This window comes from Gouania willdenowi, chromosome 2 (genome assembly GCF_900634775.1).
Source record: "Gouania willdenowi chromosome 2, fGouWil2.1, whole genome shotgun sequence".
Classification (NCBI taxonomy): Eukaryota; Metazoa; Chordata; class Actinopteri; order Blenniiformes; family Gobiesocidae; genus Gouania; species Gouania willdenowi.
The window spans coordinates 4115527-4140621 of record NC_041045.1 but is presented as its reverse complement, the minus strand read 5'-3'; the positions used below and the strand labels follow the sequence as shown (position 1 = coordinate 4140621).

At 40.7% G+C, this 25095-nt stretch overlaps 2 protein-coding genes across 5 annotated transcripts in view; both read left to right on the top strand.

The window, feature by feature from the left end:
* Positions 1 to 5640, top strand: part of LOC114476907 (sodium- and chloride-dependent GABA transporter 2-like) — a 34827-nt gene extending 29187 nt beyond the window's left edge. For 2 of the 4 annotated variants that reach the window (XM_028468921.1, XM_028468931.1), the window contains exons 13-15: positions 1428 to 1528; positions 2187 to 2357; positions 2430 to 5639. In XM_028468921.1, the coding sequence (XP_028324722.1) occupies positions 1428 to 1528; positions 2187 to 2357; positions 2430 to 2585 (428 nt within the window). In that variant the 3' untranslated portion in view covers positions 2586 to 5639. Of the gene's footprint in view, positions 1 to 1427; positions 1529 to 2062; positions 2358 to 2429 lie in introns of those variants that run through there. The other 2 variants (XM_028468912.1, XM_028468939.1) reach the window with 2 other exon arrangements.
* Positions 5641 to 9666: 4026 nt separating this feature from the next.
* On the top strand, positions 9667 to 24857 carry adamts5 (ADAM metallopeptidase with thrombospondin type 1 motif, 5 (aggrecanase-2)). Its single transcript, XM_028468877.1, has 8 exons — positions 9667 to 10871; positions 19666 to 19798; positions 19972 to 20139; positions 21262 to 21545; positions 21860 to 22043; positions 22136 to 22311; positions 22396 to 22571; positions 22655 to 24857. The coding sequence occupies exons 1-8, from the start codon at positions 9879 to 9881 to the stop codon at positions 23310 to 23312; spliced, it is 2772 nt and encodes a 923-aa protein (XP_028324678.1). The 5' UTR covers positions 9667 to 9878; the 3' UTR covers positions 23313 to 24857.
* The last annotated feature ends 238 nt before the right edge of the window (positions 24858 to 25095 follow it).

Here is a 25095-nt window from a genome sequence, read left to right as displayed (position 1 = left end):
CCATGATTCGTCTCCTTTAACGGGGAATGTTTAAAAGGTATAAAAGATAAATCTCACGCAGACATTCATCGCTCCCTTCTGTTCTGCATTCCACTTGGAGACTGAGATCCATTAACGTGACTGCAGTGACCCACTGGCTCTCTGCCAGGCCCCTGTCTGTCTGTATCAGAGCCCAAAATCAGCCCCTGGGGGCCCCAGGGAGCCCCCTATCCCAGCCAAGCATGGGGGCTCCCAATTATTTACAGAAACGTTGTTTGTTTAATTGTGAGAAGTGTGGAATGTATGAGGAAAACACGGATCGCTCTGACAATTACCAACGCTGTTAAAACCAAAGGATGTCGTAAAAGTTTCTAAAAATAAACCCAGTGCAGCTGCAGTGGGTGGAAATAAGTTGATTGGATTCACAAAGAGTTTAAGCTCTTGTTGCTGCTCTTTTCAGCATGAAGGAAATTACCAAATAATTAAGTTGTAAATATCTCAGCTACTCAAATTTTCCCATGCCTACAGGAAACAATACCACAAAATTCCTCTAAACTATACAAAAATTGGTCACGAAATCAAGGATTTTTGAAGTAAAGATGGACAGACTTCCAAAATAAAGGTGCCAGAGACTGTACGTGAAGGTGGTTGAACACACACGTGTATATGAATCTGTAAAAAACACATTTATGTATCTATCAGATGTAAATCCTTGTTTTAATCAGAAATAAAATGGGTTAAAAGTCACAGAAATTGGTTCAAAGTTACAAATTACAGTGGCCAAAAATGGACAGAAAAAGAGGTAAAAAGGGTTCAAAGTGTAAATATTGGAACAATTAATTTAAACTGGCAATTAATGGGCATGGCAAATTGTAAATGTGGTTAGATTGGCAAAAAAATAAGCATGAATTATGGTAAAAAGAGGTTAAAAGTGACAATAATGGGTGAAGTGGAAAAATGTGCAGAAAAGGCGTTGAAAGTTGATGATGAAATGGCAGAAATGGGAGTAATGTAGCAAAATGCATTAAAAGGAGAAAAATTGATGGTGTAGTTGCAGAAAAAGGGTAAACAAGTTTCCCAAGATGCATTTGGAATTGAGCCCTATTGACGAAAAGAGTTAAAAATCAAATGTAAGACAAAATGAGATGCTTTTATTTTGAAAAGAGGAGGTTCGATTGTTAGCTTGAAGCCGGTCCCAGGACGATTTTACATTCTGCTCGCAATGCATCATGGGACAGTTCAGTATTGCTAGTGTGCCCATCGTGCATACTTAGAAAAATGTCCCCATATTGTATACAACCAGGTATTTATCGCGTACTCAATCGTTTCACACTATCTAATGTGAACAAACAAATACTCACGTCATACTTAGTGTGAGTAGTACGTTAGTGTGACATTTCCTGGTCTCAGACCAACCACAACTCACCATAACAATGTTTTGGCTGCAGGAGCCGAGCGCTTCAGCGCCAACATCAAGGACATGACGGGCCGGAACCCTCTGGTGATCTTCCAGATATGCTGGAAGTACTTGACCCCGGCGGTTTGCACTGTGAGTGAGAAGATGTGGAAGTCTGATAGCTCTGGTTCAATATTAGGGTGGTTCACAAAATGAATTTTCATTACATTTCACCAGATCGCAAGCGTCTGTACCAAATATTGCTGCACATTAAGGGGTGGCACACTGGAATAGTGCTTGTTCTTACTCATTGAGTATAAATACAGGGAACTGTTAGTTTTATTTTTCACGTTTCTGATACCTGTGAAAGTTACACATTCTTCGGTTGAGCAATAAAAGTTGTGGAAAAAGTGTGCCACCCTTTATTGAGGTTATATTGGCTCAATTTTTGGTTCAAAATGTCAATAGGTACAAGGCAAAAATGCAATCTGGCAAAATTTGGAAAACTTGAAGTCATATTGTGAACCACCCTACTTACTATCTTGTATATCAAAAGTTAGAATTAAGCCAATAATTGATTAGAAAGTTGCATTTTGTTGTTTTTTTTTTTTTGTTCTTCTTTTTCCTCTTTTTTGTCTAAATTTTCTCTCTCTTTCTCCATTTTTTCTTTCTCTTTTTTGAGAATAGGTGTTGATTTTTTTGTTTTTTTGACGGCGTCGGCTAGTTTTTCAGGCTGGTGTTTTCCAGTCTTTAGTCTTGGCTCATGTTCCCAGACTTCTTTTTGGTGATTCAGACCCGTTCTCCCCCGTAGGCGACCTTTGTGTTCTCCCTGGTGTGCTGGTCTCCGCTGACCTTGGGTAAGGGCCTGGTGGCCCCTAGCTGGGCCACAGCCCTGGGCTGGCTTCTGACCCTGTCCTCCGTCTCCCTGCTGCCTATCTGGGCCATCTACGCCCTGGCCAGCACCCCTGGAAGCCTGCGACAGGTTAGCACCAAAACATTCCTACATAATAGGCATTGGAACCTTAAGCTAATTGTGTTTACTTGGATTCCACAGCGGTTCCACCGTCTCTGCACCCCCGCCACGCTACCACACGTGGCCTATCCAGCCATCTACACCAACGGCTCGGCGCACCCTTGCCCCCCATCGCTGCCTCTCACCGAGAAGCCAAAGGAACCATTTACGGTGCTCGTCGCAGATCAGAAGACTTGATAAACGTTAACTACTTGAAACACAGGAGGGCTGCTCAGCCAGTGAGGTGTGCTGAGGTTAAACTGCTGGGACTTGTCAAAGAAAAACTAAAGGAATGACCCACAATGATGCTCAGTATATCTTTAAAGATCTTAACTTTGTGTAACCGGACACAACAGGGTAGGAAATGAACTGACAACTCTTGTTTTTTTTTTTTAACTGCGTTTTCCACACGGACATTTTCCCTTTTCTTCACGTAGAGAAAACCTCGTCATGTTGACGAGGTTTAAATATCACCAGCAGGTGGCAACAACAACGCCGTCAAAGTCATTTTTAACCAAATTACAGCCTAATGGACTAATAGGTTAACAGCAGGATGGTGGAGGCCGCAATACTGAAAATGTGCTTTGAAATCGGTTTGCTTTAAGACTCACCGTCGCCCCCTAATGAGCCAAATGAGGAACAACATGTTGGACTTTTTATTACGTGAGTAATCTGAGAATATCCAGTCGTGTTTATGACCGTTTTCTCGCACTTTGTTGCGTTAAAGTTAAGTTCACAAATTTACGCCCCCTACTGTTAGGGGGCGTGAAACAAAGAGGCGTAAGATTATTACACAGATCTTTTTAAAAACATCATTCAAACCTCGCTCGGATTGTCAATGCCATCATTTCGTTTTACGCCCCCCTGCCGTTAGGGGGCGTAAAACAAAAAGTCGTAAGATTACTGTACAGATCTTTTTAAAAGCATCATTCAAACTTTGCAAGGATTGTCAAAGCCATTTTTTGTTTTACCCCCCCCCTATTTTTAGGGGGCGTAAAACAAAACGGCGTGAGATTACTACATCCCCTACCATTAGGGAGTGTAAAACTAAAAAGTGTACAGATCTTTTTTAAAAACATAATTCAAACTTTTGCAAGGATTGTCAATGCCATCATTTTAGATTTAGTGGTAACAGTCATTTTAAAAGGGAATAAAAACCCAAACCTTATTTGTAAGTAAACAACAAACAGAATGTTTTTCAAACTAAATACTGGCTAGGTTTTTTTTAATGGGAATCTTTGGTATAACTCTGTATTGAGACATGGTTTATTTTTTGTCGTTGTCGTTCTCACACACTCCTGATTCCTAATTTAACATCGATTGTATTTTTTTTAGTCCCAACATGAAGCACAAGTTTCAAAGTCTGATTCCATCATGCAGTATTTTGTTTTTTTTTTTAGTTGTTATTCGTTATCTTAGCGCTATGCTCTCTATGAGAGACCGAGAGATCAAAGCTAGTGTCGCCCCTTTGACTCTCGGCCAGATTAGCCTCGTTTTTTTCGGCTACGAGTTTGCATCTAAAAAAGGCTCCATGAGTCGCGACAGGCATTATTGTGTAGTTTTTTTTTGTACTTCAAATGGTTCCTAACACGCCACAGATACACGCAGAACAACATCTAATGCTCTTTTTACTGCCAATACATCATATGCTTATCCTACCGACTTGGGCAACTGACGGCCACGGGGCCACACACGGCCCTCGGTCTGATTCTGTGTGAAGCCGCCAAAGTAAACGCACAAAATGACAGAAAAATGCACTAATAAGCAAAAATCCACAACATAACTCCAATAAACATACAAATTGACAGAAAAATGCACAAAATGACAAGAATTACACACTAAAACGACTTATAAACATTCATGAGAAGATTATAAATAACGTTTGAAAAACAAACATACAACGCATCAACAAAAATATGCAAAATAGCCATAAATATACCCAAAATAATATCAATGAAAATACACAAAAATGACTCCAAAAACGTCAAAAATGAATGAAACACAACAACAAATATACACAAAATGACAAATGTACACGAATTAACTTAAACATTACTTTAAAAGGGTGTATATTTTTATTTTATAAAAATCTTAATTTATTTTTTTTTAAATAAAAACAATTTAGAATGAAAAAATATATATATATATATATGAGTTAGGCATAAACAAAACAAAAACACAGAAAAAGACCCAAACAATACACAACATGACCACAAAAATATGCAATGACAGAAACATATGCAAAACTCACACGTTTGTGGCCCCCGCTGTGATAAAAGTGGCCCATTTTTAACCAAGGTCATGCAAAATCCTAGAAAATGCAGAGAAAGGCGTTTAAATCTGACGATTCCAGCCTCTGTGTTGAACCGTTGATCCTCAGATAAAAACACGTCACTATATCATCGCGATAACACGAGATGCTGCTGTGTAGAGGAAGTCTATTGATTCTTTGTATCCACTCCATACCTCTTCTTCTTCTTCTTTCTTTCTTTTTCTGTATAGGTGGTTTTTACTGTAACATTTGAACGGCAATAGAAGGCGGAGCTTATGGAAATCTATGCAGTGGAGGTTGTTTTTTTACATTTATTTTTTAAATAGGGGTGCTGCTGCTGCTGCTGAGAGTGAAATATTTATCTCGATTCTGTCAAAGTTGACTTTCTACGTTGACTCTTCATGTTTACTATCAGTAGTGAGTCGGTGTAAGCTCAAAGAATCAGCCTGAGCCTCTTTTTATTCTTACAATGTTCAATCTGCCTTTAAAGAGATCCTCCACTGTTGTTACAAATGTCCTAAAATCTAGATGTATGCCTAACAAAACACATTGTTTTTGCTCTAAATTTGTTTTAAAACGTTTAAAAATGGGACTACTTTGCCGTTTTGGAGCCTGTGTTCCACCATATTGTGATTGATGATGTCACACGGCCCCACTTTCTCAGAACAACCCATTGTTCCTATTGGAGTGAAGCATTCAGCCTGTTTCTTAGATCATTTAGCAGCTTTTTCAGTGAAAATGCTAATTTGTGCAGCTTTCAGTTGCTGTAAACGATCAGGAAAAGTAAAAAAATGTTCATGCAAACATCTTTTGTTTACAGAATCGAGGATATAAACAACAATCTGTGACCGCGGGGAGGGGGGCGACAGTTTCAACTCTGCGATTTCGTAGTAGACAATGAAGCAGAGAAGAAGAGCTCTCCCTTAAACAGTGCGCTGACACGCTCTGGTAGCTGAAGTTAGCAAGTCATCACGGACTGATAGAAGTCCTTCAACAGTCTGTAATTTACTCACTAACTTCAGCCACCAGAGCGTGTCAGCGCACTGTTTAAGTGAGATTAAAGGAGAGCTCTTCTTCTCTGCTTCATTGTCTACTACCAACCCATTTTTTAAAGTTAATAAAACGAACATGGTGCATAATAATGTGTTTAGTTAAGCATAGATCTATTAATTACATTTAAAAGATTTTAGGCCAGATTTGTAAAAAAAAAAAGCCAACAGTGGAGGATCATCTTTAATGTGTCGTACTGTAAGTGGAGAACGGATTGTGCGCCCCCAAGGTGTTGCAAACCCAAAGGATGCTAACGTGCTACATCTGTCGTATCCTGGGAGTCGTCGTCTGTTTACGGGTGTAAAAAGTGTCTTATTTTTGATTAGTAATCTGCCTTTCTTTTCTAAATGAACATAATCATTGTCGATACAACTGTTTGTGTTCATTATTGTGTGGCGTGATTAGTTGTGTCTATACAGGAGACTCCTCTCTCTCTCTCTCTCTCTCTCCCTCGGCGCCTTGGCAACGGATGCTGACAACACTCCTGATCAGTGTGTTGAAAAGGAGGAGGAGAAAAGAGAGGGAGGGCAGAGGACGTAGTGCATGCTGGGAGTTCTGACGGTTATGTAAACACTTCGGGGCTCGTCAATTAACCCTATTGGATTCCCTCCCCTCAGAGAAGCCGCAGAGGCAGGAAGTGGGCGGGTCCTGCGCACACGTGGCAGTCGCACACTATGTTTTGGTGATTTTTCACTGCACGTGTGTGTGTGTGTGTGTGTGTGTTTGTGTGTGTGTGTGCACGCTTTTATGTCCATATGGTTGGTTTGGCATACATCTCTGTTTGAGATGATGGGGGGATTAAAAATGCTCCAATGGGCTGAGTGTGTGTGTGTGTGAGATTCACAGAAAAGAGGGAGGGGGGATGATGTTTGGAGTGTGTGTGTGTGTGTGTCCCAGGCTCTAACTACTCCAATCAGTGCCAGTCATTTGCAGCTGCAACATTTCTTTTTTTTCCTTTATAGAAATAATGACGCAGAATCACTTCTCCATCCCTCGTCTTCCGTCTGCACTGCTACACTTGACAGTTTGGCTGAAGAAAAAAAAGCGAAGCAGTCGAGGATGGAGACACAGGACGTGAGGGAGGGAGGGAGTGGGGGAGGAAGTGTTGCGTAACGCCAAAGAAGAAGAAGTGGTAGTGGTGGCACGTTTAGGAAACATGAGGAAAGTTAAACTATCCGTTACTCAGCAATAGTAGGAGACACACCAGGGTTAGGGTCAATTACAGTTGTAATTGATAATTAATTACAATTATGATGTAATTAGTGAAGCTATTGCTAGGATATTGCTTTGTTAATACTCGGTTAATGCTATTGTTAGGCTGATGCTAGGTTAGCGGTAATGCAACTATTAGGCAAATGTTAATGTCAGGTTTGTGCTAATGTTAGGTTATTTGCTATTGCTAGGTTAATGCTAATGCTATGTTAATTCTGTTGCAAGGGTAATGCTAGATTAGTGCTAATGTTACGTTAATACTATTGCAAGGTTATTGTTAATGCTAGGATAATGTTATTGCTAGGTTAATGGTAGGATATTGCTAATGCGAGATTAATACAATTGCTCGATTAATGCTATTGCTAGGTTATTGTTAATGTTAGGTTAATATTATTGTTAGATTAATGAAATTGCTAGGGTAATGCTAATGCTAGGTTAGTGCTAGTGCTAGACTAATGTCAATGCTAGTTTACTACTAATGCTATGTTAATGTTATTGCTAAGCTAATGTTAACGCTAGGCTAATGCTAGTGCTAGGTTAATGCTAGGTTAGTGTTAATGCTAGTGCTAGGCTAATGTTAATACTAGTTCACTGATAATGCTAGGTTAATTTTATTGCTAAGCTAATGCTATTGTTAGGTTAGTGTTAATGTTAGGTTAATATCATTGTTAGGTTAATGCTATTGCCAGGTTAATGCTAATGCTAGGTTCGTGTTAATGTTAGTGCTAGGTTAATGTTAGTTTACTGCTAATGCTAGGTTAATGTTATTGCTAGGCTAATGTTAACGTTAGGCTAATGTTATTGCTAGGTTAGCATTAATGTTAGGTTGAAGCTAGTGCTAGGCTGATGTTAATGCTACTTTACTGCTAATGTTAGGTTAATGTTATTGCTAGGCTAATGTAACGCAAGTTTAATGTTAATGCATGCGCTAGTTCTCGCTAATATTAATGTATGCTAATGCTAGTTAATGCTAACGCAAGGTTAATGTTAATGCACGCACTAGTTCTCGCTAATGTTAATGTATGCTAATGCTAGTTCATGCTAATGCAGTGTGGGCCAGCACCTGCATCCTCACTTGCATTTTCCAAAAATTCTAGTTATAATTGTAAGTGTAACTGGAAAAATCTGTTGCTATTGTAATCATAATTGAATTGTAATTGAGATCAGATAATTGTATTTGGCATGGATTCTGTCAAAAACTGTCATTTGCAATCTATTTAACACAAAACTGGAGAACCACACTCTGGCTTACACATGCGTAGTGAACCAATATTTCAATATGTTTCATATCAAGTTTAACTGTCAGTTCTTTTAAGGATCAAAATAGCATTTTAAAAAAATCATTTAAATCGAGGGGTACACTATGTAACTGGGTATCGGAACAACACTAGCACACGCTGTTCTCCATTAAATGGCCATAAATTATCCATTCCCTCCTTCATCGGCTCAAACTCTCCACTCACGTCCCCTGGTTCTTCAATTATTAAAGGCTTCAGAGGAGGAAAAGAACGACTGATGCAGAGTTTCAACACGTGACGATTCAGAAAGGAACTTTTTATACATAAAGGCTGACATTACTATGACATGACACCTGTCATTAGCATGATTAAGACCACAATAGAGCAATATCATCTCAGCGTTGGCATACAGACCAATCTGAAGATGAATGCAACAATAACGGGTTTAGTCTCTTTTGCAATTATATTATGGTGCATATTTTGTATTTGTTTGGTCATTTTTGCATGTTTTTGGACTGATTTTGTGTATTGCTGTTGTCGCTTTGTATGTTTTGTTTGTCACTCTGTGTTTTGTTTGTTGTTGAGTCATTTTGTGCAATTTTGGGGTCATTTGTGTTCTCGTTTTGTTTATTTTTCTGTTATTTTTCTTGCTCCCTTTTGGAGTATATGTGTGTATTTTTGCCATCCTTTTGTGCAGTCTTTTGTAATTTGGTCTATTTTCGCTGTTTTTTTTTTGTGTTTTTTTTACTGTTTATATTGTCATTTTGGGGGGCCACAGTAAATTAAACTGAGGGCAGCATGTGGTCCCGGGGCCATCAGTTGCCCATGTTTATCCTAACCCTTTGTTACCCTCCACCTAACCCAAAAATGCCAACATAGCTCCAAAGGTGTCATAATTCAACAAATGTCACTTACTGACAGCCTTCATGCCAGCGTAGGGCTGGGGGATATGGACCAAAACTCATATCTCGATATTTTTTCTCAAAATGACGATATGCAATATAGATATCGATATTTTCATTTCAAATTAAGTCCGACCCGAAAGATAATTCGGAGTTATCTTTTTCTCCTCTAAGGGACAGCACGTGTGAGTGAGTTCTGTAGTATGGCTTGTTTAGGAGAAGGTCTGAGTTAGGATGCACTCAGTGATCCGTCTAACTGAGCTTTTCATGCTGTTCTGAGAAGTAAGTATAAACTATATATACTGTAGCTATAGGCAATATTGTAATTTTCAATGTCACTAGAATAGAAAACTCAATGTATCATGATTCTCGATATATTGCCCAGCCCTATGACAGCGTTATGTCGGCCTTTATGTATAAAACTTAGTGAAACCAACTTCTCTGTGTTTGCAGATCCCATAATAATAATAATAATAATAATAATGAATCTCCTCCTCCAGCACTTGACTTTGCTCATGTTTGAGAAGGAGAGAGAGGAGGAGGAGGAGGAGGAGGAGGAGGAGGAGGAGGAGGAGGAGGAGAGCAGACTGAGCGCAAAGGGGGCAGGACTTTTTCCTCTCCGCCTGCTATTAAGAGCAAACTTTGTGTTTTTGTTCTCCAACTTCAGCTCAGGGCTGCGCACTGTGGATCTCTGTTCCCACCGTGCATGAGGCTCGACTCATGGATCTGATGGACAGCAGGAGGAGGATGGATGGAGGATGCTTCCTTCCACAGCAGCGCTGACCTGAAGCTTTGAAGCCACTGGAATAATAAAACAATGTGTGCGCGCCTTGGAGATCAGACTGGGATCATGCACTGGTTCGGGTTGGTGCTGGTGCTGCTGTGCTTGGTGGAGTTAGGACTCGGAGCCTCTTCTTCTTCTTTCCAGGGTTTCTACCTCCCACCTGTGAGCGGCTCCCCTCTCTCACCTGCTCGCAGGACGGACGGCGTAGTGCGGACCATAGACCGGATTTACCACGGAGGGGGGAAGGTGGGGTACCTGCTGTACCTGAATGGAAGCCGGTTCCAGTTGGACATGGAGCGGGATGAGTCGGTGCTGTCGCATCATTTCGGTCCCCAGCACTGGCTCGGTGTGACGCGCCCGCAACGGGAGTGCGCGTACCGCGGCACGGTCAACTCCAACCCGGAGTCCCTGGCGGTGCTGGACCTGTGCGGGGGAGGACTGCAGGGCTTCTTCGCGGTGGACCACGCGCGCTACACCATCACCCCCATCATCAGGGCGAAGGGACACGAGCACGACGTGCGCGCCCTGCAGGACAAGGACGCGGAGAGCGCGCTGCACGTTTTTACGCGCGAGAGTTTCAGGTTCGAAGCCATGGACGGAGGGCGCGAGAGCTGCGGCACGCGCGACCGCCGCAGAGGACGCAGGCACGCGGCGCGCAAAGGGAAGAGCGCGGTGGAAACGCGCGCCCGGAGCAGGAGCAAGAGGTCTGTGTCCCGCGCCAGGCACGTGGAGCTGCTCCTGGTCGCGGACCAGACCATGACGAAGAAATACGGCAAAGACCTGAACCACTACTTACTCACACTGGCCTCTATCGCCTCCAAGCTATACGGACACGCCAGCATCGAGAACCCAATCCGGCTGTCGGTGGTGAAGGTGACGGTGGTGACGGAGAAGGAGAAAGGCCTGGAGGTGTCCAAGAACGCGGCGGCGACGCTCAAGAGCTTCTGCAAGTGGCAGAACCAGCAGAACCCGCTGGATGACGACCACCTGCAGCACCATGACGCGGCCATCCTCTTCACCAGGCAGGTAAAGGGACTTAGATCTTTACGCACGCACCTGTGCGCGCGCCTTAGAACCCAGGGTGTGATTCCAGTGTGTTTGGATCCTTTACGCGCACCCTGTGGCACCATTACGCACAGTTTGACAGTGAATCTTGCACACTGATGTGTTTGTTTCCTTCCTTTTCGTGTGTCCACTACTCCATCCTTCGTGCGTAATGTGGCTCAGCGTCAGTCAAACAACCATAAACCTGAGTTTCCTGGTGTTTTTCCAGGCTCCGTCTCCAAGTCCTTTGGCAGCTCCAGCTTCAGTCTTTGATCAGAGGCACACATGCGTAAAATCAGCCACTAAACTTCCCCAAAACTCTCCTTTGAACTATAAGCAGTCGTCATTTCCTCACTTCAATTTGCACATTTTCAACACTTACTTTTACCAGAGGCCAAAAGCTTTAAGAAAAACACGGGTAAAGCAACAAAAAAATATTCCAGAAACATACAATTACATAAAAACATATGAAAGAATAACACAAATTCCATAAAAATGACAACAAATTTGGAGAAAATATACAAAACAATAACAAAAACACACACAAAAAACAGAACAGTATGCAAAATGACTCCAAAATGTCATTTTGCATATTGGGTATACAGAAAAACAACCGCCAGAATGAACAACAATAACAGGCAAATATGCAAAATGACAACAAAAATGCATCAAATGAGAGAAAAATATTTAAAATGACTCCAAAATCACACAAAAAGATAACATAATTACACAAAACGACTACAAAAATGTAAAAAAGATATCGCAAACAACAAAATACATAAATTGTGTGGAAAAAACACAAAGCACCGACAAAAAATGAGAGAAAAATATACAAAATAACTCTAAGGACACATACTAAAAGAGTCAAAAATACACAAAGAGATAGACAAAATGCCTCCAAAGAACCTACGAGAGTTATGGAAACAAAAAAAAGACTGAAAATCATCTTCGGAAGTTTGTTTTAATCTTCACCAAAAGGTTCTCCTGTTGATATTTTCGGAAAAGTTTTGAGCTTTGCATTGTGGGATATGAAGTCCCGTAGACCAAACCAAAATTGAATGTCTGGTAGAGTGAGGTGAATACGGAACAAACTAGAACAAAAATGGTTTTGAGCCAATAACTGACCTCATATTATGGCAACAAAACAAAGTAGTAAAAACACTATAGGACTCCACATCCCACAATGCAATGCACCAAAAAAACAGCAGCATTTACAGTGCAGAACAAAACAAACCTTTTAACCTTTTTGAAATATTTTTAAAAGCAAATAATCTTTAATTTATTGATCTATGAGGCCTACGCTTTGTCTTTAGGTGATAAAATTAAGTTGTTTTTTTTTAAATGGTGTGTTTTGTGGTTGCTAAGTTGGGCTAACAGTGTTGGATCTCCCTTTATGGAACAGTTGGCCCGTCCTTTGCCTGTAACTACCTCAGCATCCCCATTGGCCGACACCTGCAGGAAGGATGTGGCATCCTTGGGTAGTTGGCTTTGGCAGCGTGGAAAGGGTCAGTCATGAGGCAGCATCAAAGGCAAACGTAAAGGTTGTGTGCCTTTGATGTTTGATTTTCACCTTTGAGCTTTCTGAAAGCACATTTCCACTCCTACCCTGTACCCATCTTGATGGACTTTTTGATCATGAATTGTGTGCAGAAGAAGACTCAGAATGTTCCAGCTTCAGTTTGTTTTATTCATAAACGTTCACTGAGGTCTTAGACCGTCACCACAGGGGAAACGCTCTCTCTGTTGGCTCCGCCCCCGCAGGGAGTCGCCTAAATAAGCATGTAAGTAAATGTCTGACCTGACTTTGGGGTCAAGAGGGGCGAAATCAGCCAGCTTACTTTAAGTTTGACCTTTGAACTCTGGGGATTTTAAAGGCTTTTATCAAGAGATGCAACATTAAGAATAGTTGCTTTTTGTTTACATTCAAACACGGAGCAAAAACAAGTAAAAAAAAAAAAAAACTTCATTTCTGTCACTGTTGGAATCTGAGAGTTGGAAAAAAGAAAGAAGAAAAGCTCGACTTGGATTCAATTCAGATGTGCATCAAAGGCAGGAGCAGTTTTAAACTGAGGTCCGCAGACCCAAAGACGGTCCACAGGCTCTAGATCAGAGACGGGCAACCCTCGGTCTACGTTTGTGCAAGCGTGCAAAATGACAAAGACACACTAAACAACTACAAAAACAACACAAAAGTAACAAAATGAATCGATACTCTATAAATACACAACAATTACACCAAAAACATGTCAAATGACACACCGAAAGATAACACAAATTAAAAAAAAACATATTTTGAAAAAACATACATAATAATGAAAAATGAAAAACAAACTACAGAAAACAAGTACACAAAACCAATACAAAAATATCAGAAAAATATTTTCAAAAACACAGCGAAAATGCAGAAAACATACAGAATTATATAAAAACAGAATAATATAATTACATAAAATGACTACAAAATATGAGAAAAAATAGCAAACAATGAAAATACTATAATATGCGACCAAAAAAACATACGAAACTACAGAAAACTACAAAAAATATACAAAATCACTCAAGAAACCCACAATTTTTGCTTCAAAACACACAAAAACAATAACTAAATTAATACAAAAATATCCAAACATACGGACAAGGTAATAGACAAAAGAACATAAAAATACACAAAACGACAACAAAAACACTCGTGAAGATAATACAAAATAACGCCACAAACACACAAACATAAAAGTTGCCCATGTTTGCGTTAGATTTCTGACAACCTGGACCATAAAATCTTCCCACTGTTCCCTCACAGAGGCCAGAGCGGATCACAGGGTTAAAGGGGCCGTGCTCCTTTTGTGTTCGCGTCCAATTGCCCCCCCCACCACCCACGCCCACACCCACGGTGAGCTGACCCGTGCCGTGGCGTCACCCACTTCCTCACATGCCAACACGTGGTCTGAACAACGGGGACATTGAGCGTCCACATGTGAACGTTACATGGACAAAGCGGTCACTGTAGGGCAGGCTTAGGCAACTGGTGGCCCGGGGGCCAGATGCGGCCCTCTGGCTAATTTTTCGCGGCCCCAAAACAAAATTGTAATCCATGAAGACCATGATACACGACACTCACAGAAACACAGAACACAACAGCAAAATGTCAAAAGTACAAAAACACAAAAAGTTTAAAAAAAAAAAATTCATGAAATTACACAAAATGACAGAAAAATACATAAAATGACAACAAGAACAGAAAAAATACAACAAAAACACTCATCATGACTTGAAAAACACACAAAAGACAATAAAAAATGTCCATATTGATGAGAAACTCTACTAATGAATTTAAAAACACAAAATGTGTGTTTTAAAGCTTGTATTAATGCTTAGTTTGGTCATTGTTCTAAATGCTGACATGAATGTTGATAATGTGTTGTAATTTTGTGTATTTTTCTGTCATTTTCTGCATTTTTATTGCCGATTTGTGCGTGTTTGGAGTCACTTTCTGTATTATTGTTGTTGTTTTCTGTATTTTCCTCTCGTTTTGTGAACAGTTTGTGTGTCTATTCTGTAATGTCTGGTGATTTTGTTTGTTTTAGTGGTTGTTGTGTGCGTCTTTGTTGTCAGTTGTGTATTTTTGTTAACATTGTGTAAATGTTAACAAACATTTTGTAGATTTTTGTTGACTTTTTGAATGTTTGTTTTTTCAAACTTCATTTAAAATGTTCCTATAAGTGTTCCTATGTGTCGCTTTTGTGTGATGTTGTTATCATGTGGTTATTTTGTGCATTTTTGTTCATGTTTGGTAAATATTTCAGTTATTTTGTGTTTATGTGTTGTCATGTTGTGTTGTCTTGTATATTTTTCGATTATTGCGGTGTCTACATGAGGTTTGTGTGTTTTTTGGAATGAATTATTTTGTGTTTTTGTGTACTCTGTGCATTTGGGTGGACGTTTGATTTCTTCATAATATTTGAACAAACTCTGTTGGCGAGTAAGTGTCGACCCCATCGACACGGTGAGATTTCATTTCGGCGACGCGTAAAAAGCACGTGAGGTTTCGTGCTTTGTAAATATTGACATAAATATCACATTTCGCATCCGTCTTTTGTTGACCTGATTTCCCCTCTGTCCTCGTGGACGTTTCCCAACCCCCGCTTCACGTCACAACTGGCACATGCGTTTGTTTGAAATGCTCCTGATATTTCACACTCCAGAGCCGCAGAAACGTTCGGATCAGTGACCTTTGACCTCACAGGCCCCGTGCTATTTACTGTAGCCACACATGATCATCACTTTTCCAGCAGCTTGACCTGATTTGTCCTTCTGGAAACAAAAAAACTGACTGTGAATGGTCAGGAAGATGGAAACAAACGTGTCTTTCTGCGACTTTTGTGATTATCTACTTATTTTGAGCAAAACTTTGCTTGATATTTTTTCTTAGAACTAACGTTGCGTGACTATAAATGCAAAATCTCATCATCTGGCTTTACGCCATGACAAATATCACTCATTTTATTTTAAAGGGATCCTCCACTGTTTTTACAAATATGGCCTAAAACCTTTGAAATGTACTTATTAGTAGATCTATGCCTAACAAAACACATTATTTTGCACCATATTTGTTTAATTAACTTTTAAAAATGACATTACTTGACAGTTTTAGAGCCTGTGTTCCGCCATCCGTGATTGATGATGTCACAGGGCCCCACTGCCTGTAAACATCTCATTGTTTTCTATTGGATTGAAGCATTCAACCTGCTTTTTAGATCATTTTTGCAGCTTTTTAGGTCAAAATGACCATTTGTGCTGCTTTTGGTTGCTTTAAATAATCAGGAAAAGAGAATGAAAACAAATGGGACCCAAAAAATGTGGTGCCTGAAGTTAAAGACACACAAACCCTGAGGATAGAAGGTGGAAGTCCTTCAACAGTACATTATTTACTTGCTTACACCAGCCAAAGGGGAAGTAAAGGTTCCTAAGGAGAGCTCTTCTTCTCCGCTATGTTGTCTACTACCAATCCGTTTTTATCTTTTTTTTGTAAACAAAAGAGGTTTACATCAACATCTTTAATATTTCCTCCTTTTTTTAAAGCAACCATAAGCAGCACAAGTTGTCATTTTGACCTAAAAAGCTGCTAAATGATCTGAAAATCAGGCTGAATGTTTCACTCCAATCAAAAACAATGGGATGTTTACAGGCAGTGGGGCCCTGTGACATCATCAATCACATGATTTCAAGAGGAACACAGGCTCTAAAACTGTAAAGTAGTCCCAATTTTAAAAGTTAATTAAACATTCATGGTGCAAAATAGTGTGTTTTGTTAGGCATAGATCTTCTAATAAATACATTTGAAAGGTTTTGGGCCACATTTGTAAAAACAGTGGAGGATCCCTTTAAGGGCAACCTTTTATTGAGGCGTATTATCATGCATTAGTTGAGATTTAAGTTGTCAAAGTTCTTCCTCTCTTAGATAGAACCTCCCATTTTCCCATTACCAACCTTTGTTTCAGGGTTTTCACTTTTACGCATCAACTTTTTCATTTCTTTTCAGTTTCATCGTCGTTCCCTGTTAAGACGACTTCACTGGCTGTTAAACATCCAAAAATCGTACCAAACATGCCGAATAGGGTTGATAGAGTCAAATACTGGTATTCATTTGATGTTTTTTTACATTTCAGGTGATTTACAAAAATGGCAGGGTGACATTAGCCACACTGCTAACCCTCAGCCACTCGCACCAATATGTAGCGTTAGACCTTTAACAGGATTATGGACGTAATCTGTCATATTTGTCCATTTGTGACACATTCTAGTCATTCAGTCGACAGTTTTCCGATGACAAATTGCGTTTCAATTTGTGATATTGTCCCAAAACGTGCACGTGAGGCTTTTCCGTGTCATGTTGTGGCCTGATTTTAAATAAAGAGAGAAATTGAAAATAAAAAATAAAAAAAACAGGTCAGATGTATTTTCCGTTTCAGAACCTGAATTCTGTTTTCCTTTTTTTCTTTTTTTTTTTTTTTTTTTTATGGCCGTTTTCTGCAATCACGGAAAATCGGAGTTCCTACTCAGGCAGTCTATGGTATTTTTTTTTAAAAAAAATTAATTTACCGATTTAAAAAAAAAAAAAAAAAAAACCCTCACACATTTCATTTAAAAAGCACATGCACACACACACTTTGTCGTCATTGTGTGTGCGTGTGTGTGTTACATAAAATGAGCTAAACACACCCTGGGAGAGACCTCTGTGTATGTCTGGGTCTGGCCGTCTGTTTGTTCAACGCAAGCCTCTGCAAGTGAGGTGGACACACACACACACACACACACACACACTGCCCCTGACCCTTGCATCCAGCCGGCCCCTTGTCCTCCTATTATTTCTACTAATATCTCGACCTCCCTGTTTTTTCACTTCTTTTTTTTAATTTCCGCCAATCCTTAATCCTTTTTCCCCCGCAACGTTGACTCTCAAGTCCTTCCCCCCGCCCCCAAATATCCTGTTCTCAAGTCTGAAAGTGCAAGAATGAAAAAGGAAATGTGCAAAGAGCAGGAGGAGGAAAAGCTGCAGCTACTTTCTCACTTGTAGATCCTAATAAGTGGGTTTTCCTCGAGTTCCTCAAGTGTGTGTGTGTGTGAGAGCAGAACACAAGGCAATTTGTTCTAAACAACGTGTCAAATGGGGCTACGCGATGGCACTACAGGGCGTACTTGAGAGAGGGGAAAATTAACAAATAAAAGCCTTAAATTAGGTGGTTTTATGATGTTTATTTTTAGTTAAAAATGATAATCATACTTTACCAGGAACTCTAAAAACGACAACAAAAACACACAAAATAAACTGAAGATCTACTGAATAATAAAAGGAACAAACAATGACAAAATGACATTAAAAACACACGCACCAAGAGAGAAAATTAACACACAAAACAACAACAAAGACACAATAAATGAGAGAAAAACACACAAGGTCACTACAAAATAGGCAAAAATAACAGAGAAACGTACAAAACTACACACGCTGAGAGAAACTAATTAAAACAAATACCAACGACGCACAAAATGACAACAACAACGTTCAAAATCGGAGAAAAAGATGCTGAATAATAAAAAGAACAGACAAACAACAACAAAAGACACCAAAAATACATAAAAATGACACCAAAAACACACTCGCTAAGAGAGAAAAATACTTATTACCAGCAACACACAAAACAACAACAAAGACACAACAGAGAAAAACACACATGATCACTACAAAATAGGCAAAAATAACAGAGAAACATACAAAACGACACCAAAAACACACACACTGAGATAGAATAACTTAAATAATACCAACGAAACACAAAATGACAACAAAAACACACAAAATAAATGAAGAATATACTGAATAATAAAAAGAAACAACAACAAAATGACACCAAAAATACACAAAACGACTACAAAAACAGACAAACATTCAAATTAAACATAATTTCCCCGAATTAATTGAAGATTTAGCACAAAATCTATGAAATTTAAAAGAGAACATCCTGCAGGTACTGATATGTCACTTACCGGATATCATCGGTGCCTCGCATACTTGAAATATCATTTACGTATATGTAGAGGGCACATTAATGTTATAATTGAGTTTGACACATCTGTTCTAAACCAAGCCTGTCAACACGACAACACTCTGTGCCGTGTTGACTGCGTCACGTGCACCAGCCACATTGCTGGTGCTGTATGTTAAAATGTTAGCACGTGTACATGGGACAGTGGCAGCGTGATTAGCCCCAGGCCTCGTCTGCATGGACATGTGTGGGAATCAAACCAGGGATCAATGGTGTGTGTTGGAAGGACGAAAAACAAAACGAGAGATTAAAGAAAGGAAGGATGGGAGGAAGGAAGTGGCTGAATGAATGAAAGCCTCTTTACCGCTCTGAAAAGATGAAGAGATGAGAGGATGATGAGGGAAAAGCCATCAGCCAAGCCTGAGTCATGTATAAAGGAGACAGATTTTCACAGAAATGAGCAGGAAAGACATAAAGTGATAAAAAAATGGTCAAGAAAAGAGTGAAAAGTGACTAAAATAGGCCAAAAGCAGTAAAGAGTGGCAAAAATAATTGACAAAAAAGAGGAAACGGGTGGTATGTAATGACAAAATGTAGCTTATTTGGATGAAAAGTGGCAAAAAAATGTTTAAAGAAGGACAAAAATTTGATAAAAGTGTCAAAGATTCGGAAAAATTTTGATTTATTGTCAAAAGGAAGCTAAAATAAGTGTCAGTTATTTTGGGAAAGGGGCAAAAAAGGTAAAAAGCGGTTGAAAAGTTCCTCCTTTTAAGGTTTTCTGGGGGAATAAAAAGAGCCACATGTTGAGCATCACATACTTAATAACAGCTTTGTCATGGTTTGTTTTGTACGTTTGTATTTCTTTTTTTTTTTAATTATCAATCAAATCTATCATTTTTTTAATATTTTCATTTGTCTTTTGACACATACTTTTTGTACACATTATTTTTCCTCATATATCAAAGTTTATTTGTGCATTTTGTCTCATGTTTATTTTAAATTACTTGTGTTTATTGAAAAGGGTGGAGCTCTTTTACACGCCCTTTGGCCTTCGTTCCCTCCTTGCACCTTTAGTGTTGTTTTTCTTTAATGTGTGCTCAGTAAATAAATGATAAATAGTTGGTTAAAAACATACTCGTCCTCCCATTTTCACCATAACTGCACTTCTCTTTGCTTCTTTCATGTGATTTCCAACGTTTGTGGATTCAAATGTTCCGTTCTTGCTTTGTCAGGACCTCTGTGGCCACCACTCCTGTGACACCCTCGGCATGGCCGACGTGGGCGCCATCTGCTCCCCAGAGAGAAGCTGCGCCGTCATCGAGGACGACGGGCTTCACGCCGCGTTCACTGTGGCCCATGAGATCGGTGAGCACGTCTGCACACGCCCAGCCCTAGCTACAGCTTGTTAAATCACTGCAGCGTCAGCTCGTGACACTGAGTGCTCGCTGTGTTTACTTTACTCATTCCTGCTGCCGTTGTCTTTCCACGCACGACTGTCAAAAAGCTTCAGGGAAAAACATTATGTGTGTCCGCCTCAGGGCACCTGCTCGGCCTGTCCCACGATGACTCCAAGTTCTGCGAGGAGCGATTTGGCGTGAACAGCGACAAGAGGCTGATGTCGTCCATCCTCACCTCCATCGACGCCTCCAAACCGTGGAGCCGCTGCACCTCAGCGACCATCACGGACTTCTTTGATGACGGCAACGGTATGGCAACCTCCCATTTTCCCTTTCAAAGTTTTCCAAATGCTTCATTGCCCTCGGTCTAATTTTGTGCGGCCCCTAAAACAAATCCCCAAAAATTGTTTTTCCAGAAGTTGAAAAGGAATATACAGTGCAACATAATACACAAAATAACTCCCAAAACACACAAATTGAAAGCAAAATGCCAAAAGTACACAAAAAATTTCCCAAAATGCACAAAATGACAAAAGAGACAGACGCAACAACACATTACAGAATATCTCCAAAAACTGTCAACACAATTGCGCAAAATGACAGGAAAGTACACACAATTGAAACAAGAACACAAAAAAATAACAAAAGCACACAATGACTAAAAACTGACAAAACAACTAAACCAGACTTCGACAAAAAAGATGACATAACCCCTTGGTCATTATTCTAAATGCTGACATAAATGTTGATAATGTGGCCCTCGGATCAGATACAATCACATTATTGTGGCCCCCACTGTGATAGAGTTGCTCATCCCTGCACCAGCAGACCCCTGCCAACCTGAAAAAAGGAACAAGTGGGTCAGAAAATGGATGGATGCTTGAGATATTATTGAAAAACGGCATGGTAACGCTGAAATCACAAGATTTTGACTGTCTGTTGGCAACAATGCTACACACTCAGCAACTTATTTAACAGGAAATTCAATCACCCGTTTTATGGGGAGAAAAATAGCAAGTAAATGCATGATATGGTCCCAAAAGACATTTTATTGTCATGTTGGTGCCCAATTATTATCTGTTTTCCTCGATCGCGGCCCTACATTTGTTGGTGTGGGAGGAGGTTTGGTTTGGATGTGACTCTGAAACCCAAATTCTCAGAGATCCATTTGATCTTTCGTGTTTCCTCATATTCCATCAAACAAAGCTCAAATCAAGGGTTGAAAAATATGGCTGATTACTTTTTATCCAGCATGGCCAAATCTGGCAACACTGCTGAAATCTGTTAACAGAGAGAGGTTTTATAGTCATATGGACGTCTTTAAAAAGCATTTTTGCCGTGCTGCCAAGGCATGACTCATATTAGGCCTTCCAGTTTCCTTTCGGATCTAAAGCTCTGCTGTTAATACCATCTTCTTTCCTCTACCCACAGCCGAGTGTCTCCTCGATTCTCCTCGCCAGTCGCTCCTCGGCCCTGAAGAGCTTCCGGGACAAAGCTACGACGCCGTGCGCCAGTGTCGCCTGGCCTTCGGACCGGAGTACACGGTCTGCCCGGGCATGGACGTGTGCTCCCGGCTGTGGTGCGCCGTCATGCGTCAGGGGCAGATGGTGTGTCTGACCAAGAAGCTGCCCGCGGTAGAGGGCACGCCCTGCGGAAAAGGACGCATCTGCCTTCAGGGGAAGTGTGTGGACAAGACGCGCAAGAAGCATTACTCGGTAAGACTGAGTGAGCTTGACAAACAAAAAAGGGAATATTCCATAGTCCAACACTGATTTCTAATCAACAACTGGCATTGTGAGCTTATTCGTGGAAAAACAAAGAGGTGCACTTAAGATAGAGCCATTATGTCACATCAGCATTTTTTATTCCTGAACAATGGTTACTTTGTACTTGTACTGCAAATTGAATTGTTACTAAATGACTAAAGGAACTGCATGTGTTCTTGATTGGGGATGAAGGGAAGTGGGTTGACATCATCACATGACGTTGAATGATGCTGTTTTGGTAGCTGACGATCTTTCCCTCTCAGGTGTCAAATCACGGCAGCTGGAGTTCTTGGGGTTCGTGGGGTGCATGTTCTAGAACTTGCGGCGGCGGCGTGCAGTTCGCCCAACGTTTGTGCAACAACCCGCCGCCACGAAACAACGGGCGCTACTGCACGGGCAAGAGAGCCATCTATCGGTCCTGCAGCGTTACATCGTGCCCAGTTTCAAGTAATCATCAACACCTACCTATGCATGAATTTACCAACTCGACGGTGTATGTTTGATTTATTTAGTTATTTATCCATGTGTCTGATTGTCAGATAAAAGCTTCCGCCAGGAGCAATGTGAGGTGCGCAATGGTCCGCAAACGGATCCCAAAGGTGTCAAGACCTTTGTCGAGTGGGTGCCGAAGTATGCTGGTGTTCTCCCGAAAGACGTTTGCAAATTAACTTGTCGGGCAAAAGGCACGGGATACTATGTGGTGTTTTCCCAGAGGGTAAGTTGCACCTAAAAGGAACATCTGTGATGAATGATGTGTTTGTATGTAATGCTCAGAGTCATCATGGTTCTTCATGTTCAGGTGGTGGACGGGACTGAGTGTCGTCCGTACAGCAGCTCGGTTTGCGTGAAGGGGAAATGCATACGAACTGGGTGTGATGGAATCATCGGATCCAAGCTCCAGTTTGACAAGTGTGGTATCTGTGGTGGGGACAACACCGGGTGTGTACGTGTGGTGGGAAACTTCACCAAGAAGAGGTAAAAAAAGAAAAACTGTTGTGTGTGAATAAACATTAGTTGAATCTCCATGTGACTTCTCTATTTACTTCCCCATCAAACAGTAAGGGGTACACTGATGTGGTGAAGATCCCCGCCGGTTCAACTCACATTAAGGTTCGCCAGTACAAAGCCAAAGACCAGACTCGCTACACCGCCTATCTGGCCCTCCGACGACCCAATGGAGACTACCTCCTGAATGGAAAGTTCATGATCTCTACCTCCGAAAGTATCATCCCCCTCATTGGTTCTGTGCTCAACTACAGTGGCTGGAGCCAAAGGGACGAGTGGTTGCACAGCATGGGCCCTGGGGCTGTCCAAGAAGCCTTGGTGATCCAGATTCTAGCAACAGATGCCAAAAAGCCCCTGGATGTCCGTTACAGCTTCTTCATGCCTCGTTGGGTGGCTCCTCAACAGCCATCAAATCCAGTTCTAGCCAATTCAAAGTCCCTTCAATTGCAGAAAGCATCATCACCCACGACAAGAACCTACACCAGTGCCACTACGACAACTTCAGTGATACCCACAGGTCCAGGTCCTTCAACTGCAACCCCAGGACCTCAGTGGGTAACGGGGCCTTGGATGAACTGTTCAAGAACTTGTGACGCTGGTTGGCAAAGCCGGACAGTGCAATGTAAGGACTGGGGCGGGAAGCTATCTAAAGGCTGCGTTCTCAATACTCGCCCCTCTGCCTTCAAACACTGTCTGGTAAAGAAATGTTGAGCCTAAAGATGTACACACTTTGTAGGAAGAAGTTGTAATCAGTTCATCAGATAAAGAGTCTCAAGTGCTGGATGTGTGACTGAGAACTGGTCTGTGAATGTTTGTGGACAGAACCAGAACCATAACTGTACACAAGGAGGCTTTAGAAAGACTGACTCGGATGTACCTGACTACATACCTGAGGAAGTGCCAGGAATCAACGTAGCTATGCAGAGCACAAATAGAAAGGAAAGAGTTTTCGTAGGAAGATGCGCCCCAACACGCCTGAGAACTGTGTTGCATGTCTTTTCCAATGTGGACATTATGTGATTGTACTCACTCCAGTCTGTTGTTCTTCCTGGTCTTCTTGTCGCTATGGTGATCTTTGAAGACAAAACATCTGTTCGTTGTCGTGAGTGTGAACAACACAAAAGGCCAAACCATGGGAAGGGCTTGTATTTCCACTCCTGCCCATGTGATAATCCTGAAGGTCACCCAACATGTGAGGATTATGGAGTCACTTCAATAAACTCGATTCCCTGACGGTAGCAAGGAATGGCAACATAAAAGACCTCCGCTTTCAATTTCAAAGGACTTCTCTCCCTTCTCCTACAGTTCACGATTTCAGGATGTTTTTTGACAACTTCAAAGAATAAATGATACAAAGTTTACAGCCAACAGTGGTTTAATTACAAGTGTAGTATTTAAATCATCCTTTTCTAATAAATTGGCCTGAAATTCTAAGATTTTGGAATATAAATACCCACAGAACTTCTCATTGATTAGCATAGATTAGCTAATGTCATATTTTGTTGTCAATCTGGGATAATGTAGGGACATCTTCTATGAAAAGGCAAATGAATGTGAAACAAGAGAAGTTATAACTGGAAAACCCATGTAGGCTATTTGGTAAAGCAACAACGTTACAGGAGTGAGGTTGTTTTAACAAAGCGCTAATCCAGTGACGTGTTGTAATGCTAATGCTCTTCCTCTGATCTTGAAGCATCTTCGGGAAATAAATGTTTAATCGTAATCTACAGTATTTGATAGTCACCGGTAGCCTACAATGACTCAGCAGTTTGACTTTTGCGCTCACCACATGCGTCGTCGTTATTCCGATATCTGGATCCTAAAGGTTACGTACAGGTTTCAGGCAGAGGTAGCATTTAGCATAATGTTTGTACCATGAACAGATGGATTTTGTTTTAAAGCTTCTTCTGTATCGTTCGTTATGCTGGTGCTACGACAGTTGTGTTTTTTTTTGTGTGTCTGCTGATGCTAACATGACAATGTGTGCCCTGGATACTTGCAACAGCATCTGAAATGGCAAAATGAGTGTCTCTGACTGGTTTTACGTCCCAAAGCTCTTTGTTTGACCTGATGTTGGGTGAGGTTTGCCAAGAAATGGACATTCTGAGTTCAAAATGTCTGAAGGTTTAGCTTTTAACATGCTAGCCGCTTCGCTAACAGTTTACCAAAGAGGATTGTTGCCCCCTTATTTGTCTTTCTGGCCTTTTACTAACCTTTAATTTCCATTTATATATAAAAAAAAAAAAAAAAACATATGAGACGGCAAGGTTAAAAACACAATTTAGCTTTTAAGAAATCAACATGCGACGAATAAACACCAAATTGGATTTGTCTTTATGCTAGGCTAGGCTATCAAGCTAGGCCTTAGGGAAGAAGTGTCCAGCTCATTTTGGTTCAGGTGCCAAATACGGAGCAGAAGTGGGCCACAAATTTCATGCGGGAAGACTAGTAATTTCAACATTATTGTACCCTAGTTTGCATTTCTGTGTATACA

Excerpts from the sequence above, each read along its gene's own strand:
- adamts5 (XM_028468877.1), top strand. The coding sequence starts at position 9,879 with ATGTGTGCGCGCCTTGGAGATCAGACTGGGATCATGCACTGGTTCGGG. Across the intron at positions 10,872-19,665 it reads CCATCCTCTTCACCAGGCAG|GACCTCTGTGGCCACCACTC; the intron begins GTAAAGGGACTT and ends TTGCTTTGTCAG. Across the intron at positions 22,312-22,395 it reads ATGTGGTGTTTTCCCAGAGG|GTGGTGGACGGGACTGAGTG; the intron begins GTAAGTTGCACC and ends CTTCATGTTCAG.